Consider the following 20,295-nt stretch of genomic DNA (forward strand, 5'->3'; position numbering starts at 1 on the left):
GACAAGCTTCAAAATTATACATGGCATTCGTAAACTAGGCTCCAGATCATACCCGGGCCAGGCTCCAGAGAAAGGCAACTGCAGTTGATCCAATCTCTACACTGAAGGGTCGTACATCTATGGAGTGTCTTCCAGTTCCAGGAATGAAACAATCCGCCTCAAGTCCACCGACAGTGGGCGAGTTGAGTACATGATTCATGTCGTGAAACTGGAGTGGAGTTTCAGATTGACTAAACTGATTTTTAAAAATAATTTGTCTGAAAATGCTAATATTTATTTATCGGCAACAAAGTGACCTGATTATCTTTAATTAACCATAGAAGGTAAGCCTGGAGTCTCATGATGGCACGGGTAGGTAGGGGTTTGGCCCCTCTCACTTAAAGACATTAGGGAACCTGTTGGATTTTTGCACCAAAAGATAGTTTTCATTATATTTTTATTTCCCCTCGATGCTGGTGGTATCAACTCCTAGGCTGCTCCAATGGCAGAACCACTGTAAGAAGTTTAACAACACCAGGTTGAAGTCCAACAGATTTATTTGGTAGCAAAAGCCACAAGCTTTTGGAGCCTTAAGCTCCTTCTTCAGGTGAGTAGGAATTCTGTTCACAAACAGGGTACATAAAGACACAAACTCAATTTACAGAATAATGGTTGGAATGCGAATACTTACAGCTAATCAAGTCTTAAAGGTACAAACAATGTGTGTGGAGAGAGCATTGCTACCAAATAAATTTTGCTACCAAATAAACCTGTTGGACTTTAACCTGGTGTTGTTAAACTTCTTACTGTGTTCACCCCAGTCCAACGCCGGCATCTCCACATCAGAACCACTGTACCCAGTCTAATTGATTGCTGTGAAACTATACTCCACATGCAATACATTATCTTGGTATCAATACTGGGAATAGTAATCCTGACAGCACCTAGGATATAACGAGGAATCTTCTATATAGCATGTAAATTCCCTGAATGAACTCAAAATCTGCCAATCCCAAGCACAGACAGGTGGCCATCAGTGGAAGCCGCCACTGCTCACCGGTATGGATGATGACATGTTTGGCGAGGTCCCCGGCATTGACGAACGCCTTGTTACAGATATGGCACTGGTGTGGCCGGATGTTGTCATGGTGCCGAATGTGATTGGCCAACTGACTGGACTGGGTAAACCTGAGGGAAGAGGAAGACTCAATGAACAGAGTGAGCATGACATAATAAAAAACCTCAGAACTGGTCACCTCTGTATAATCTTTACAGGTTACCTCAATATAATCCCTCACCTTGGAACTACCCCATTAACCCTCCCTGGAAACTGGTCACCAGCCAGTCTTTGGTTGATCTTAGGTCTTCTCTCTAATTTTCAAACTTCACGATGGTAATCCAAATAGATAGAACAAAGAGCACAGGAACAGGTCCTTCGGCCCACAATGTTGTGTTGAACATTACGCCAAATTAAACTAATCCCTTCTGCCTGCCCTCGGTCCAATCCCTCCATTCCTCGCATATTCATGTGTTATCTAAAAACTTCTTAAATGCCCCTATTGTATCTGCCTCCACCACCACCCCTGGCAGCGCGTTCCTGACACCTACCATTCACTCTCTGTGTAAAACACTTGCCCCTCACATCTCCTTTGAACTTTCTCCCTCTCACCTTAAGTGAATGCCCCCTTGATAATTCTTTATGCTGGCTGCTCTCTATTACTGACCTTTTCCCACAGCGATCACAGACGTATGGTTTCTCCCCCGTGTGCTGACGGATGTGAGCAATTAGAGAGCTCGCCTGAGTGAAGCTTTTCCCACATATGATGCAGATACACGGCTTCTCACCTGCAAAACACCTCATTTAATGTAGCCAGGAAATCACAGGGGAAGGCAATGGAAAAGGCGAAGGTGTACTTGTCCAAAAGCAGTGTCGCAATGATTCAGCTTCTCGCCCATTCCCCCAGTTTAAGAATTTCTTCTCTTTCCCACCTCCATGCCTTCCAACAAACCACCAAAACTCTACCCTCCTCTCCAGGAAGTGCCAGTTCTTCCCGAGTGGCACAGACCCTCACCCATGAGTTGAGACAATGAGTGCCAAGAGGTTACGGCAAACACGGATGGCAGCCAAGCCAATCCTGACCCTGTCTTCTTCGCCCGTTGATTACATGGGCATTTTCTAGCAGGGATCACGTGAGGAGAGATACGAGGAGGGAATAGACGCGACTGATTTCTCCCCTCCTTGGGGCACTGAGTCGAATGTAGCATCTCTGTCACCACTCTAGCCAACTGCAGGGATTGAATCTGGGACTTGTTTGGATCTGGGTGTAGGCAGGCCTGTGCTGTCTCTAGTTACTAAGCAAACAAATTGCCAAAGTGTGACTGTGGCTTAGGGTGGGGTGGGAAACAACTTAAAAGAAAAACAAAAGTGAAGAATGGCCCAGCCTGCACTTGGTAAATGTCGATCCAGGGCTGGCTGCACAGGTCACATGGTTTGAAAAAAAAAACACAGCCACAGAGACCTGACATAACCACAAAGGAACGTTCCCTATGCCCCAGGCAGGAACAGCCTCGAATATAACTCTCTAATTGGCATTGCAGCTCCACCTATGGCCCTCATGATGCTGTTATGATTCACCGACAATTACAGCCAGCTCTCGAGGCATCTGTCAACAAGAGTTAAGTAAAGTTTATTTATTAGTGTCACAAGTAGGCTTACATTCACACTGCAATGAAGTTACTGTGAAAATCTCCTGGACGCCATACTGTTCGGGTACACTGAGGGAGAATTTAGCATGGCCAATGCGCCTAACCAGCACGTCTTTCGGACTGTGGGAGGAAACCGGAGCAAACCCACGCAGACGCGGGGAGAACGTGCAGACTCCGCACAGACAGTGACCCAAGCCGGGAATCGAACCCAGGTCCCTGGCGCTGTGAGGCAGCAGTGCTAACCACTCTGCCCCCCCCCCCCCGAGGCACAATTAACAGACAATACAATTCCCACAATAGCTTCAAACTTGATTTTCAAACCCATCTTCTTTTTTTTGGAGGTGCTGGTGTTGTGAACACAGGGGGTTTAATTCTGAACGGCAATGTTCCTCACCTGAAGGTATTTCAGACGCTTACCTGTGTGAATGCGCACGTGACGTTGCAAAGCTCCAGGATCGGAAAAGGCTCGCTGGCAATGTGGGCAGACGTACGGCTTCTCCCCACTGTGGATCCTCAGGTGCCGTTTAAGATTTCCTGCAAAGTAGATACATTGGGTGAAGAGAGATTGAATAACGGAGAGCGATCTGCAGGACAAATGGGTTCCAGCCCCAGGAAAGTCACGCGGCAGCTCACAGCTCTGGAAAGAGACACCTTTTTGTATTATTCATTCATGGGATCTGGGCATCGCTGGCTGGACCAGCATTCGTTGCCCATCCCTAACTGCCCTTGAACTGAGTGGCTTGCTCGGCCATTTCAGAGGGCATTTAAGAGTCAACCACATTGCTGTGGGCCTGGAGTCACATGTAGATCCAGGTAAGGATTGCCTTTCCTAAAGGATATTAGTGAATCAGACTTTTTTTAACAATAATCCACAACTGTTTCATGGTCATCACTGGACTTTGAATTCCTGATTTTTTATTGAATTTAAATTTCCCTATCTGATTCGAACCTGGGTCGCAGAGGATTATCCTAGTTTCTAGATTTCTAGTGCAGTGACAATACCACAACATTATCACTTCCCCCACATTATAGCTCGCAACTTCAGTGAGGAGGACAGTATAGCTTGTAGCTCCAGAGAGGGGCACATTCGAGAGCTCCAGAGAGGGGCACATTCGAGAGCTCCAGAGAGGGGCACATTAGAGAGCTCCAGAGAGGGGCACATTAGAGAGCTCCAGAGAGGGGCACATTAGAGAGCTCCAGAGAGGGGCACATTAGAGAGCTCCAGAGAGGGGCACATTAGAGAGCTCCACAGAGGGGCACATTCGAGAGCTCCACAGAGGGGCACATTCGAGAGCTCCAGAGAGGGGCACAGTGCAGCTCATTGCCCCAGAAAGAGAAATAAAAGAAAGATCCCACAAACAGCAATATAACCATAATCCGTTTTAGTGATGTTAGTTGGGGGAATATCGGCCAGGACACCAGGAGATCACTCCTGATCCTCTTCGAATAGTGTCAGGATTATTTTACATCCACCATAGAGTGTTGCTGGCTTAATGTTTTCCAGAAAATCTCTTTGAAAGTGCAGCGCGCACTCAGCACCACAGTGAAGTGTCAGCCTGGCTCAAGGCTCCCGAGTGAGGTTTAAATCTATAAACATCTGACTCAAGAAGGAAGAATGCTGCCACTGAACAGGAGGTTTCGCCAGTTTGCCACTCTCCAACCCTGGAAAACAAAAGCCAATTTGCAGCCCCACCCTCCTCAATCTGGCTGCCAACGACAAATGGAGTTTAGCATCTTTCTTGATAGCTTGACTGCTTACAGCTGTAACTGCCCGCAATGTCGGGAAACTCCTGGTGTTTTATTACACATTTCACAATGTCAGTGTACACAGGTCACAGCAAGCCCAGTTCTCACCTGAAGTGGTGAACTGCTTCCCGCATTCCCTGCACTTCAGGGGTCCATCCACAATGTGAATCTTGAGGTGGGCTTTCAGGTTCCCCAGCTATAAAACAGACAAAGTGACAACAAGCCTCATTACCAGCCGATCCTGTATTTAGATTTTGGCAGCAAGCATTAGTGATCAGGATCCAGAACAAACCACCTAAAAACTCAACGAGTGCGCCTGATGACAGCATTCCTGTTCTAAAGCCTTCTTGCCATGCGGAAACTGAGTAAGATGGCCCCCTATTGGCACAGGGCACTGACACGGAAGTAGGCCTGGATCCCGATCATCAGGTGAATTCCGACCTTAGCTGTTGGCCTCGGGCAGAGCAAAGTGGAGCTTCCAGAAGAGAAATTGTCATATCCAACAGCAGTCAGTTCAGCAGCAGAGCCTTGATACATTGCTGAGAGAGATCTAAAACGTGGGCACGGTGTAAAATAAATGAGTTGAGGGTTAGGAGACAAGGGATTGAGGCAAACTAGGTTCTGATAAAGACAAAGTCATTTGTCTCCCTCCAACACCACCGCCCCAAGTTAGGCACCTTTATCCACACCATAACATGGTTGGGATTTGGACAAGAGGCCACAAGCAGAGTACTGCAGCCAGTTCTGATCACCGCACATCAGGAAGGATGTCCTGGAGCAGATTACAGAATGGTTTCAGGGGTGAGGGATTTTGGCTCCAAGGTTAGCTTGAAGAAGCTGGGATTGTTCTTGAAGAATAGGAGTGTGCGGGGAGATTTGATAGAGGTGTATAAGATTATAACAGGTTTAGATAAGGTAGGCGAGGTACGAGGATTAGGGGACACAAAGTTAAGATTTTGGGAAAGAAATACAGGTGGGATATGAGGAAGAATTTTTTTTTTTAATGTAGTGAGTGGTAATGGTCTGTGACTCACTGCCAACAAGGGTGGTGGAAGCGATATGATTAATGATTTCAAAAGGAAATTGGTTGGGGAACTAAGTTGGGCAAGTTAATGGGGCTAAAGGTAGACAAGTCTCCTGGTCCTAATGGAATGCATCCCAGGGTACTAAAAGAGATGGCGGGAGAAATAGCAAATGCACTAGTGGTAATTTACCAAAATTCACTGGACTCTGGGGTGGTTCCCGCAGATTGGAAAACAGCAAATGTGACGCCACTGTTTTAAAAAGGAGGTAGACAAAAGGCGGGTAACTATAGGCCGGTTAACTTAACTTCTGAGGTAGGGAAAATGCTTGAATCTATCATCAAGGAAGAAATAGCGAGACATCTGGATATAAATTGTCCCATTGGTAATACGCAACATGGGTTCATGAAGGGCAAGTCATGTTTGACTAATTTGGTGGAATTCTTTGAGAACATTACATGTGGAGTGGACAATGGGGAACCTGTGGATGTGGTGTATCTGGATTTCCAGAAGGCATTTGACAAGGTGCTGCACCAAAGACTGCTACATAAGATAAAGGTGCACGGTGTTACAGGTAATATATTAGCATGGTTAGAGGATTGATTAACTAACAGAAAGCAAAAAGTGGGGGTCAATGGGTGTTTTTCTGGTTGGTGATCAGTGACTAGCGGTGTGCCTCAGGGACCGCAATTGTTTACGATTTACATAGATGTTTTGGAGTTGGGGGCCAACTGTAGTGTGTCAAAATTCGTAGATGACACTAAGATGAGTGGCAGACCAAAGTGTGCAGAGGATGCTGAAAGTCTGCAAAGGGATATAGATAGTCTGTGAGTGGGCGAGCGTCTGGCAAATGGAGTACAATGCTGGTAAATGTGAGGTCATCCATTTTGGTAGGAATAAAAGCAAAATGGACTATTATATAAATGGTAAAAAATTGCAGCATGCTGCTGTGCAGAGGGACCTGGGTGTCCTTGTGCAAGAATCTCAAGGAGTTGGTTTGCAGGTGCAGTAGGTAATTAAGAAGGCAAATGGAATTTTGTCCTTCATTGCTAGAGGGATGGAGTTTAAAAACAGCGAGCTGTATAAGGTGCTGGTGAGGCCACACCTGGAGTACTGTGTACAGTTTTGGTCTCCTTCTTGAGAAAGGATATACGGGCACTGGAGGGGGTGCAGAGATGATTCACTAGGTTGATTCTGGAGTTGAGAGGGTTGGCTTATGAGGAGAGACTGAGTAGACTGGGGCTATACTCATTGGAATTCAGAAGAATGAGGGGAGATCTTGTAGAAACATATAAGATTATGAAGGGAATAGATAAGATAGAAGCAGGGAAGTTGTTTCCACTGGCAGGTGAAACCAGAACGAGTGGGCATGGCCTCAAAATAAGGGGAAGCAGATTTAGGGCTGAGTTGAGGAGGAACTTCTTCACACAAAGGGTTGTGAATCTGTGGAATTCCCTGCCCAGTGAAGCAGTTGAGGCTACCTCGTTGAATGCTTTTAAGGCAAGGATAGATAATTTTTTGAACAGTAAAGGAATTAAGGGTTACGGTGAGCGGGTGGGTAAGTGGAGCTGAGTCCATGAAAAGATCAGCCATGATCTTATTGAATGGCGGAGCAGGCTCGAGGAGCCAGATGGCCCACTCCTGCTCCTAGTTCTTATGTTCTTATTTGTTCTTAAATTTGCAGAGCAACAGGGAGAGGACGGGACTGACTGGATTGCTCCACAGAATACCAGCACAGATTAGATGGACTAAATCATCTCCCAGGGCAGCACAACGGTACAATGGTTAGCACTGCTGCCTCACAGCACTAGGGACCCGGGTTCGATTCCTGGCTTGGGTCACTGTCTGTGCGGAGTCTGCACATTCACCCGTGTCTGCATGGGTTTCCTCCGGGTGCTCCGGTTTCCTCCCACAGTCCGAAAGAAGTGCTGGTTAAGTACATTGGCCATGCTAAATTCTCCCTCAGTGTATCCGAACAGGTGCCAGAGTGTGGCGACTAGGGGATTTTCACAGTAATTTCATTGCAGTGTTAACGTAAGCTTACTTGTGACACTAATAAAATAAAATAAAAATCAGGGAATACCAGTGGAGAAAAACACTTTTGGACTCAATATTGAGTTCAACAACTTTAGATCATAATCTCTGCCTCCAGCTAGTTATGTGTGTTGTGTCTTTTTTAAACCGGCGAGTTTCCTCCTCTCTATCCCTTCATGTTGCATTCAGATGGCTGCTAACCCCTCACCCGGACACAACCAACGTCTCTTTACCACAGCCTTATTCTCCTCAAATGTTTCACCCTAAACTCTTTTGCTATTTAATCTCTCCCTCCCTCCACACAATCACAAGCCCCTCCTTCCTGCCCCGGGCCCCTTGCACTGGCTTTAAAATTCCACCATTAATAATTAATAAATAAATCAACCAACCAACTTTGTAATGACTCTATAACAGATGCTGGTATCATTAATAATGGCCACGTAACTGTTGACTGTCATAAAAGCATAACTGGTTCATTAAGGTCCTCTAGGGAAAAAATCCTTATCTAGTCTGACCTATACGTGACTCTAATCACAGCCAACATTGGCACCGTTCAGTTGTACCAAACCAGCCAGCTGTTCACAAACACCTCACCTCTGGAGTTCAGTTCTTTTGGCCATGTTTGAACCAAAGCTGTAGTGTGGTCAGGAGCTGACTGACCCTGGCAGAACCCAAACTGAGCAGGTTATTGCTGAGCAGGTGCTGCTTGATAGCACTGTTGGTGACCCCCTTCCACCACTTTACTGATGATCAAGAGTGGACGAATGGGGTAGTAATTAGCCGGGTTGGATTTGTCTTGCTTTGTGTGTACAGGACATACCTGGGCAATTTTCACACTGCCGGGTAGATGCAGGATTATAGCTGGAAAAGCATGGTCAGAGGCTTTATTCCTTCATGGGATGTGGATGTTATCAGCAAACCCTGTATTCGTTGCCCACCCTTAATTGCCCTTGAACTGAGTGGCTTGCTCGGTCATTTCAGAGAGCAGGTAAGATTCAACCACATTGCTGTGGATCTTTTTTTTGTATTCATTCGTGAGACATGGGCGCCGCTGGCTGGGCCAGCATTTATTGCCTATCCCTAGTTGCCCTTGAACTGAGTGGCTTGCGAGACCATTTCAGAGGGCAGTTGAGAGTCAACCACATTGCTGTGGATCTGGAGTCACATGTAGGCCAGACTAGGTAAAGCTGGCAGGTTTCCTTCCCTAAAGGACATCAATCGCGACAGCTTCTGGAGCTTCAGTACTATTGCCGGAATACTGTCAGGGTCCATAGTCTTTGCCGTATGCAGTGCCTTCAGCCGTTTCTTGATGTCAAGTGGAGCAAATCAAATTGGCTGAAGCCTGTCATCTGTGATGCTGGGGACCTTTGAAAGAAGCCAGGATGGATCGTTCACTCAGCACTTCTAGCTGAAGATTGCAGCAAATGCATCAGCCTTTTCTTTTACACAAATGTGCTGGGCCCAATCATTGAGGCTCTGGATACTTGAGGAGCCTCCTCCTTCTCCAACGAGTTGTTTAATGTCCACCACCATTCACAACGAGAGGTGGCAGGACTGCAGAGCTTAGATTTGATCTATTGGTTGTGGGATTGCTTGGCTCTATCTGTTACCTGCTGATTTTGCTGTCTGGCATGCAAGTAATCCTTTGTTGTAGCTTCACCAGGCTGACATGTCATTTTTAAGAATGTCTGGTGCTGTTCCTGGCTTGCCCTCCTGCACTCTTAATTGAACCTGGGGTTGATCCCCTGGTTTGGTGCTAATCGTAGAGTGGGGGAATTGGCCAGGCCATGAGGTTACAGATTGTGATCGAGTACAATTCTAGTATGAAAAGGCAATTACATTGAATCATTTTCAATGTGGCTCCCTGTATCAGGTTTTTGGTTGATTATTGTGGAGGTGACTAAGCACCTGTCGGAACAATTCCCCCTTGGAATTCTCACCACCACACAGATTCGAGAATCCAAATAATCTTTTGGGGGAAAATAAACTCTTGCTTGCTGTCATGTGATGGGCTTTCAGCCATTGCTTAAGTTGCCATTTTAGCGCCATCGTATAGTTCAAAGAATCAAAGAAGAATCATAGAATCCCTACAGTGCAGAAGGAGGCCATTCAGCCCATCGAGTCTGCACCGACAACAATCCCACCCGGGCCTTGTCACCGTAACTTCACGTGTTTACCCCACTAATCTCCCTGACACTAAGGGGCAATTTAGCATGGCCAATGCACCTAACCTGCACATCTTTGGACTGTGGGAGGAAACTGGAACACCCGGAGGAAACCCACGTAGTCACAGGGAGAACGTGCAAATTCCACCCGAGTCGGGAATCGAATCCGGATCGCTGGTGCTGTGAGGCAGCAGTGTTAACCACTGTGCCACCATGCTGCCCACTGTGCCACCATACCGCCCACTGTGCCACCATACCGCCCACTGTGCCACCATACTGCCCATCAATGGCGTGGTCTCAGGGGTAGGGACTTACTTGCTTGATATAGTGTCAGAGCTTCATATTTAGATACTAGCCCCATTCTAGGCTGAGTTCACTTCACCAGGGCATCAGTGTTATAGTGATCACCCCAGTCCAACGCCGGCATCTCCACATAGTGATCCAGGGACAGGGGAGAATGTGAGTAAGAGTTAAAGAAGAATCAGTCAGGGTTCCCACTCCCAATCGTGGCCCAGTGACTCTTGTTAAAAGAAATATTGGTGCACACATACCACAGAATCTCCTGTGAAGCTCCTCTTGGCCAATAGCCTGTAAGACACTCACTGACTTGATTCCCACACTGGACAAGTACCACAGGTTGACATGGGCTATAGGGACTGTATTCTAACAAGGACACTATACCTACTCAGAGGAAGGAGAAGAGAAGAGGCAGTCTTTCTTACCTGATTAAAACGTTTCTCGCAGTGTGGGCACTTGTGAACCTTGTCGGCGTCGTGCATTTCCAGGTGCCTCATTTTGGCAGTGGGGTCAGAGAAGGATCTCTCGCAGTAGTCGCACTGGTAAGGCTTCTCGCCGCTGTGAACCAGCTGGTGGCGTTTCAGATTGCCAGAGGTGGTGAACGTCTTCCTGCAGTCGTCGCACGTGTACTTGGCCTCGCCTGTGTGTCGCTTCTTGTGCAAGTTCAGCAAACTGATCAGCCGGTAACTCTTCCCACATTCTTCACAAGAGTGAGGTTTAACAGGACTGTGGAGAGAGCAAATGCAGTCAGCACAGAACTCCAGTCACAGGTTGCACATGGCATGGTCACAGGCTCTTGACTTCTTAGGGAATTGTATTGAATCATCAACAATTTCACCAATGTCACTGGAGTTTATCAGTGTCCTGATGCAAACGCATTCAAAAATTGCACCTTAATTTATCTCTTCCAATTGTTACCAGCCCTCAGTGAGTGGTAACCCCACCAGGTGCTACACAGCTGAAACTGTTCCCTCCAAACACAGCCCAGGTTTGGAATTCAGAATCTGGAGTTGGGCTACGTCCTGTCAGGGGTGGCACGGTGGTTAGCGCTGCTGCCTCACAGCGCCAGGGACGCGGGTTCAATTCCCGCCTCGGTTCACTGCCTGTGTGGAGTTTGCACATTCTCCCCATGTCTGCGTGGGTTTCCTCCAGGTGCTCCGGTTTCCTCCCACAGTCCAAAGATGTGCGGGTTAGGTGGATTGGCCATGCTAAATTGACCCTAGTGTCAGGGGGATTAGCAGGGTAAATATGTGGGGTTACAGGAATAGGGTCTGAGTGGATTGTGGTCGGTGCAGACTCGATGGGCCAAAAGGCCTCCTTCTGCCATAGTGATTCTATGATTCACTACCACAATGCCCCTGCCACCTTCAGTGTAGACTTTTCAAATATGCACCCTGGTGGCTTCTGCAGCAACTCTTTTCACAAACTAACTTCATCCCAAATTCAACCACCTAAATTCTATCCCATGACACGTCCTAGTCACCACACTTTAATTCCTGCCAAACCTTACTGGCTCTCTGTCCCTCAGCATATCAATTTCAGAATTCTCATCTTCAAATGCCTCCTGTCACCTCTGATTCCTTTCCCAATTACTTTATATCTGTGCACCTTCCAGCCACTGAACAATCTACTTCCACTAGTTAGGTAGTCTTGGACTTAGGGAGCATAGCCTAAAATTCAGAGCCAGATATTTCAGGAGTGAAATTAAGAAATACTTCTACACAAAAGACAATAAAAGTTTGGGATCATCTTCTGAAAACAATAATTGATGCCAGATTAATTATATATTCTAGATCCAAATTTGATAGATTTTTGCTTTTCAATGGTATTAAGGAATAAGGAGCAAAGATGGGTGCATGGAGTCAGGTTGCAAATCAGCCATGGCCTCACTGAATGAGTGAACAGGCTTGAGGGACTAAGATAAAAAGCAAAATGCTGCGGATGCTGGAATCTGAAACAAAAACAGAAAATGCTGGAAAATCTCAGCAGGTCTGACAGCATCTGTGGAGAGAGAATAGAGCCAACGTTTCGAATCTAGATGACCCTTTGTCAGAACAGCAGCTCTGTCGAAGGGTTATCCAGACTCGAAACATTGGCTCTATTCTCTCCTCACAGATGCTGTCAGACCTGCTGAGATTTTCCAGCATCTTCTGTTTTTGGCTTGAGGGACTAAATGGCCTGTTCCTATGAACCAACAAACAACTGGGTCGGTACATCTCAGGAATTATTCACATTGACTATGAGTAACGACGCCGTGGTCCTTCCATACCTGTGCGTCTTCTCATGTGCTTTGCAGGCAGCAGGGTCGGAGAATGCTTTATTGCACTCCCTGCAAGTGAATGGCTTCTCTCCAGTGTGAATGCGAACGTGCCGTTTGTAATTTCCCGTGTGTGTAAACTCCTTCCCACAGTCCTACAAAAAAGAAAACACAGATGGGTTAACAAGGTTGTAATAATGAGAGCCATGGTGGCGGGCATGCTTCTACTGTCCCTGTGGAAAGGAACAAGGTAAGAAGTTTAACAACACCAGGTTAAAGTCCAACAGGTTTATTTGGTAGCAAAAGCCACAAGCTTTCGGAGCCTTAAGCTCCTTCTTCAGATAAGTGGGAATTCTGTTCACAAACAGGGCATATAAAGACACAAACTCAATTATATGCCTTTATATGTCTTATTATATGTCAATTATATGTCTTTATATGCCTTGTTTGTGAACAGAATTCTCACTCACCTGAAGAAGGAGCTTAAGGCTCCAAAAGCTTGTGGCTTTTGCTACCAAATAAACCTGTTGGACTTTAACCTGGTGTTGTTAAACTCCTTACTGTGTTTACCCCAGTCCATCTCCACATCACGAAAGGAACAAGGCCAGGAAGCACATTATCCCAGATAGGGTAAGCTTACCAGTCACTGTAGCAACCAATATTATTTTCAAAATGACTGATTATCAGCTGCCCCGCGATGCAGTCGCAGGATCTATCTCTGTGGATATGTCCATGTCAGGCGCGCACAAGAACAGCCACGGCTACAATGTTCACCCAAGCCAAACCTGCCATCGTCCAGGGGGGGCAACCGTGAAAGAACGGCCACTTGTTTCAGATGCAGGAAAGTAATCGCCAGTGACAAGACTGTGAGCAGAATCATAGAATCCCTGCAGTGCCTATCGAGTTTACACTGACAACAATCCCACCCAGGCCCTATTCCCATAACCCTACATTTTTACTCTAGTCCCCCTGTCACTAAGGGGCAAATTGGCATGGCCAATCAACCTGGGTTCAATTCCTGGCTTGGGTCACTGTCTGTGTGGAGTTTGCACATTCTCCTCATGTCCGCGTGGGTTTCCTCCGGGTGCTCTGGTTTTCTCCCACAGTTCAAAAATGTGTGCGTTAGGTTGATTGGCCATGCTAAAATTGCTCCTTGGTGTCCCTGGATATGCAGGTTAGAGGGATTAGTAGGGTAAATGTTTGGGGATGTGGGATAGGGCCTGGGTGGATTGTTGTCGGTGCAGACTTGATGGGCCGAATGGCCTCCTTCTGCACTGTAGGGCTTCTATGAACCTAACCCACACATCTTTGGAGTGTGGGAGGAAACCGCTGCACCCGGGAGGAAACCCACGCAGACACGGGGAGGAAACCCACACAGACATGGGGAGAACATGCAAACTCCACGCAGACAGTCACCCGAGGCCAGAATTGAACGCAGGTCCTTGGCGCTGTGAGGCAGCAGTGCTAACCACTGTGCCACCCTCTTGATTCAGCATCTTCAGCAGACTTGTGGTGGTTAAGGGGAGGAGGGGTGGGGGGGCATGGGTGGAAACAAAAGAAGTCAGTTAACCGGCATGAGCTGTTCATGAAGTGGCAACAAGATTCCCCAAGGTTAAGGGGCTAGAATGGTGGAAGGTATTCTAAAGCAGGAGAGGGAACCCAACCTGTGCGAGTAAGTTTGCTGCAGTGAACTATTACCTTGCACTTGTGTGTTATTGATCCGTAAGGACGGGATTCCGTGCGGTCGATGTATGGTCCAAAGCGGCGACGTCTGGTATCGTGAGCACCATCTTGATCATCCAATGTTGTGTCCGACTCTGAGGCACCATCTAACTTCTCACTGAGCTCAGAATGTGTTTGACTCTCTCTGCGACTGTGTGTCATCACATCCCCATTCTCTTTGATCTCTGTCTCATCATCCTGTTCCACTTTATCTACCTCCGTGAACTCATCTTCTGTTGCCTCTGTGGAAAAGAACAAAGATGTGGAGATGCCGGTGTTGGACTGGGGTAAGCACGGTAAGAAGTCTCACAACACCAGGTTAAAGTCCAACAGGTTTATTTGGGAGCACAAGCCACAAGCTTTCGGAGCACTGCCCCTTCATCAAGTGGTTGGGGGTTGTGTTCACAAACAGGGTATGTATAGACACAAACTCAACTTACAAGATAATGGTTGGAATGCGAGTCTTTACAGGTAATCAAGTCTTAAAGGTATAGACAATGTGAGTGGAGAGAGGGTTAAGCACAGGTTAAAGAGATGTGTATTGTCTCCAGCCAGGACAGTTAGTGAGATTTTGCAAGCCCAGGCAAGTTGTGGGGGTTACAGATAGTGTGACATGAACCCAAGATCCCAGTTGAGGCCATCCTCGTGTGTGCAGAAACTGATAGCCAAGTTCCGCACACATGAGGACGGTCTCAACCGGGGCAGAAACTGATAGCCAAGTTCCACACACATGAGGACGGCCTCAACCGGGATCTTGGGTTCATGTCACACTATCTGTAACCCCCACGACTTGCCTGGGCTTGCATAATCTCACTAACTGTCCTGGCTGGAGACAATACACATCTCTTTAACCTGTGCTTAACCCTCTCTCCACTCACATTGTCTGTACCTTTGAGACTTGATTACCTGTCAAGACTCGCATTCCAATCATTATCTTGTAAATTGAGTTTGTGTCTATACATGCCCTGTTTGTGAACACAACTCCCACTCACCTGATGAAGGGGCAGTGCTCCAAAAGCTTGTGGCTTGTGCTACCAAATAAACCTGTTGGACTTTAACCTGGTGTTGAGAGGCTTCTTACTGAAAAGAACAAAACTAGCAGACAAGTTATCCCAAATAGGGCAACCTTATCAGTCCACTGTAGCAACCAACATTCTTTCAAAATGGTTGACTATAAGGTGCCCGGCTGCACAATCGCAGGTTCTATCCCTGGTCTGTGTTGAGTTGGCTGATCTCAGGTGGAACAGCAATAAGGATACCATTAGCCTTGGGACAAGGAAAGGAAAAATTTGGTTCTCACCCCTGACCTCCATTCAGTGACTCCTGTTGGAAGGTGTGTGTGTTTATATGCTGGACAGAGAGAGAATCAGGCTTTAACATCATCTACAGTTATATATCTGCCAACACTCACGGTTTAGGCTTTCATATGAAGAATGACCAGTTAGATGAGGTACCTGTGGAACTTTAAGCTAGAGTCAGCACGGAGAAAAAGAGAGACATTGCTTGGGGATAAAAAGGAAAGTAAAATTGACATCTCTTCCTTGCACTGGCTCACTGTTCATCTCCCTCTCTCATTCTTAAAAATAGAAACATATCGGTGGCAGGCTGTTTGGAAGCATGGCGGCCATTGAATGTCTAATTGGTTGGTACTAATCTAATATTGACAACCAACAAGAGGGTCTCACTGAATAGTCAAGAGCTCAGATTTATCGTGTTCACCTGATCAGACCAGACCAGACCAGACCAGACCAGTGCGAGTATTGTACAAAAGGGCACATTTTAAAAATAAGTAATGACACTACGCCCATCTGAAAGAGCTACAACCCAACTGATGACATTACAGACTGAAGAAAATACCTTCATCGGGATTCTCTGAGGTACTGCATTCTTTGGTGTCATCTGAAGTGTTTTTCCTGGCAGGAAGGTGTCGGCGTTTACCATATATCTTTGAGACAGCATCTTTCACCATGTCCCCTATTGGCAAACATAACCAGAGATAAGTCACAGAGACTGAGGTAACCTACATGCAGACACACCCTCAACAAGGTGATAAATCAGTTGGGAATGCAAATGGCTCGAAGCCAAAGTGAACATAAACGTGACTGGCTGACAGCACAGCACAATGCAGCATTGATGCATTTACACTGTGCAGAGGGGTAGAGGCTGAGCTCCCAAACACAGCCCGAGGTTCTGGATTCAAGTCTCACTCTGGAGCTTGAGCACAAAAATCGAGGCTCACACTCCAGTGCAGCCCTGAAGGAGTCCCGCAGTGTTGGAGGTGCTGTCTGTTGAATGGAGATATTAAACCAAGGCCCCAATTGGCTGCTTGGGTAAGGTGCCATGACACTATCCCTCACTCGACAACACAAAAATCCTAGTCATTATCACATTGCTGTTTGTGGGAGTTTGCCGAGTGCAAATTGGCTGACACATTTCCTACATTGCAACGAAAAAAAACTTTATTGCCTGTAAAGTACTTTGAGGTGTCTGGTGGTTGTGAAAAGTGCTATATAAATGCAAGAATTTCTTTCTCTCCTGGGACGGGCGATTGAGAGAGAAGAACAAGCAAACTGGAGGGACTGCATCTCCTATTGACTGGCAGAGGCCTCTCTACCCACAGATGGCAGAAAGAGTGCATACTGGAATGTGGAGAAGTAAGCTCTGTACAGATGTTTCAACACTTAATGACAACAGAATATAATTTAGTGTAGCTGCAAATTTGACGTTAATTTCTAATACAATATAGATTTCAAACAGCTGCTTTTACCCCCCTTTTAGTTTCTGTTTTTGTCTCAGGAGAGTCAGACACAGATCCCAAGCCAATTAACTCATGAGTGTCAACAGCATGAAGACTCCAGCATTTACAGCAGAACATTACTAAATCACTCTAGATCTGTCTTGCAGAGCATGGTGGCACAGTGGTTAACACTGCTGCCTCACAGCGCCAGGGACCTGGGTTCGATTCCCGGCTTGGGTCACTGTACATGTGGAGTCTGCACGTTCTCCCCGTGTCTGCGTGGGTTCCCCCCCAGGGTGCTCCAGTTTCCTTCCACACTCTGAAAGACGTGCTGGTCAGGTGCATTGACCATGCTAAATTGCCCCTTAGCGTCCAAAGATGTGTATGTTAGGGGGATTGGCCATGCTAAATTCACCCTCAGTGTACCCGAACAGGCACCGGAGTGTGGCGACTAGGGGATTTTCACAGTAACTTCATTGTAGTGTTAATGTAAGCCTACTTGTGACAATAGTAAATAAACTTTAAAACAGAAGCTCTTGAACTTTGATCACTGATTTCCACCCACAGCCTCTGACTACCTGGGGTAAAAATTCATGGCAGCAATGAGACAGGCATGGTAAATATATGGGCACAGGAAAGGACACTGACTGACCAGGCTTGTAATCTTTGTCTTCATCATCCTCATACTCCATCGTTGTGTCATCGTCTTCTGACTCCACTGCTGCTTCCTCCCTCACTTCATCAGCTGGCTCCTTCTTTTCTTTTTCAGGACAATCCGTGACCTGTTCTTTCTCCTGTTTTCCATCACTGCTCTGCGTCTCCAGCCCTGTTTCTGTGACAGGATTGGCACAGTTAGATGCAGACACCGTCTCAAACTACAAATTGTTTCTACTCGCTCTTTGAGTAGTTTTTAAAACTTTGTGCAGGAGGAACGAACAGGATAAAGAGTTTAAAATGCCCTTTTGTCTCCTTCATACATACCGCTAGCCGAAGGAGAGGGCTTCTCTTTGGTGGTAGCCAGGGACAGTGTGCAGGACTTACCTTCGATGAAAGTGGCACAGGTGCTGACAATGTCGTGCATCTGAAGGAAGCCGGCCACCGCCTGCACGTCAAAAACGTTCGTCGAGGTGAGGTTGAGTTTGGCTGTGTACATGAATTCTAACACCTGGCCGAGACCTGTGAGAAAGTATCTCATATCACTGGAGTTCAGTCCATCCCTGGTAAGCACATGAAGACTTCCCAGCTGGTCAGTCCTGAGCCACATTAGTTTCAAATGCTCGAATCTATTTCTCAGTGAGTCTCAAACTCAAAGCTGGAAATTTCACCTCATCGAACCGAGCAGAGCTGTTGTGAGACCATACTTCAGACCTTTCAACAATCCAATTGCCCAGCATCATGTTGCTGCCAGCACACTTCGTAAATGCAATTTTATGTTAGATATTTTCCTTCCCTTCCCCTCCTTGATTGGGAATAGTTCCAAGTGTGCCAGATTCCCTCATCCAAGTGATGACCCTTCACACAACCTGGGCACTTGAGGCAAGATGCAGCATCCTCACTCTCACATGGGCTGAGATTGGCCAACTTAAAGGCAGATTAGGGATCAAACCCGAGGCCGGTAACGTAAGCCTGCGCTGCAATGCAGTACTGAGAGAGTGCAGCATTTGGGATGAGAAATTTAGCTGAGGTCTTGTCACCCTTCTCAGGTGAATGTGAAAACATCCCGCCACACTACTCAGCGGAGAGCGGAGAACTACTTCTGATGTCCTGGCCAATATTTACCCCTAATCCAACAACAAAGACGTACCATTTGGTAATTTATTTCATTTCCATTTTTCTGTGCGAACAGTGGCTCTGCATTTCCTATATTTCAACAGTGATTACACTTGAAAATGAATTAATTAGCTGTGAAGAGCTTTGGGTCGCTCAGTGCTTGTAAAAATGCTGTATATATGCAAAACCTCTTTCTTTTCTAACATGTGGAGCTCAGACTCAGACTGTATATACCCAGAGAACCATAACATCCTTCTGAAAATAGAACAGGGGAATTCTAGTTCAGATTGTTTGACGTGAATTAAGGCACCAGGCTAATAAGATTGGCTTTAATCCAAGCTCATCCTAATGGCTTTCCACCTCCTCTGCACTGTGAGCCTGAGTGCTCGCATCCCCAATTTCTTACCTGCTGCATTGCTGATGTCCAGGTGCACCACGTCTTTCTGGTCCAGGAACAATGTTCTGAAATACTCGCTGCACGCAGCCAGAACTGCCTTGTGCGCCTTAAAATCGATGCCGTCCACAACAAAGGTGCAGTCGCAGAGCAGCCCAAGATGCCTCTGGTGATTCAACTGCTCCAGAACCTGGTGACTGTGCTGAGGAAAATCCATCCCTGGACAAGGGGGAAAATCAAAGATCAGCCAGAGTCGCAGTAAAGATCCCGTCAAGCTGCACGACATCTGGGCTGTGTCACGTTCATAGAATTATAGAAGATCAAATTCAGGTGTGAATTATACAGTAAAGGACACAACCTTAGAAGCATTGACATACAGAGGGATCTGGGCGTATAGGTCCACGAATCGCTGAAAGTGGCAACACGGATGGATAAAGTGGTCAGGAAGGTATACAGCATGCTTGTATTCATCGGCTGGGGCGTCGAATATAAAGGTTGGCAAGTTATGTACAGCCGTATAAAACCTCAGTTAGACCGCATTTGGAATATTGCCTGTAGCTCTGGCCGTCATACTACCAGAAGGACGTGGATGCTTTGGAGAGCACGCAAAGAAGGTTTACCAGGATGTTGCCTGGTTTGGAGGGTATTAGATATGATGAGAGGTTGGATAAACTCGGATTATTTTCACTGGAAAGACGGAGGCTGAGGGGCGACCTGATAGAAGTCTACAAAATTATGTGAGGCATAGATAGGTTGGATGGTCAGAGGCTTTTTCCCAGGGTGGAAGGGTCAACTATAAGAGGGCACAGGTTCAAGGTGAGAGGTGGTAAGTTTAGGGGAGATGTGAGGGGAACGTTTTTCACACACAGGGTGGTGGGTGCCTGGAACGCACTGCCAGTGGAGGTGGTGGAAGCAGGCATGTTAGCAACGCTCAAGGTGTATCTTGATAGACACATGAGCGGGAGGCCGAATGGAGGGATAGAAACCACGTATCGGTGAAACTTACTGGGCCAAGGGGTCTGTTCTTGTGCTGTATTGTTCTTCGAATCCCTACAGTGCAGAAGGAGGCCATTCGGCCCATTTGGCCTGCATCGAGAACAATCCCACCCAAGCCCTATCACCATAACCCCACTTATTTACCCCGTGAATCCCCTCACGTTGATTATTTAGTGCACTGATTTCCAACAGATTATATGAAATGCCACAGTTTAGACAAAGCAAGAAATTTCAACATCAATTCAGGCTACGAAGGTTGGTTCATGATGCTCATATCTGGCTACCGAGTTAACTTGCAGCAGATGAATTAATTTTCTGACAGTAAATGTTTGAGCTGACCAAGATTCATACCTTCAAATACAGACCTCATAGAAGAAATCATAGAAAACCTACAGTGCAGAAAGAGGCCATTTGGCCCATCGAGGCTGCACCGACCACAATCCCACCTAGGCCCTACCCCATATCCCTAC

The 20,295-nt window shown here is 46.6% G+C and overlaps 1 protein-coding gene across 3 annotated transcripts in view; it reads right to left on the reverse strand.

Moving 5' to 3' along the window:
- zbtb17 (zinc finger and BTB domain containing 17) overlaps positions 1–20,295 on the reverse strand; it is a 37,449-nt gene that overhangs the window by 7,991 nt on the left and 9,163 nt on the right. The window contains exons 2-12 of one of the 3 annotated variants that reach the window (XM_078238996.1): positions 18,842–19,048; positions 17,707–17,841; positions 17,318–17,497; positions 15,786–15,902; positions 13,905–14,170; positions 12,219–12,361; positions 10,375–10,675; positions 4,540–4,627; positions 3,103–3,219; positions 1,704–1,824; positions 1,037–1,167 (exon numbers count right to left, since the gene is read on the reverse strand). In XM_078238996.1, coding sequence (XP_078095122.1) covers positions 1,037–1,167; positions 1,704–1,824; positions 3,103–3,219; positions 4,540–4,627; positions 10,375–10,675; positions 12,219–12,361; positions 13,905–14,170; positions 15,786–15,902; positions 17,318–17,497; positions 17,707–17,841; positions 18,842–19,046 — 1,804 coding nt within the window. In that variant the 5' untranslated portion in view covers positions 19,047–19,048. The remainder of the gene's footprint in view (positions 1–1,036; positions 1,168–1,703; positions 1,825–3,102; positions 3,220–4,539; positions 4,628–10,374; positions 10,676–12,218; positions 12,362–13,904; positions 14,171–15,785; positions 15,903–17,317; positions 17,498–17,706; positions 17,842–18,841; positions 19,049–20,295) is intronic. The other 2 variants (XM_078238998.1, XM_078238997.1) reach the window with 2 other exon arrangements.

Source organism: Mustelus asterias, chromosome 22 (genome assembly GCF_964213995.1).
Source record: "Mustelus asterias chromosome 22, sMusAst1.hap1.1, whole genome shotgun sequence".
Classification (NCBI taxonomy): Eukaryota; Metazoa; Chordata; class Chondrichthyes; order Carcharhiniformes; family Triakidae; genus Mustelus; species Mustelus asterias.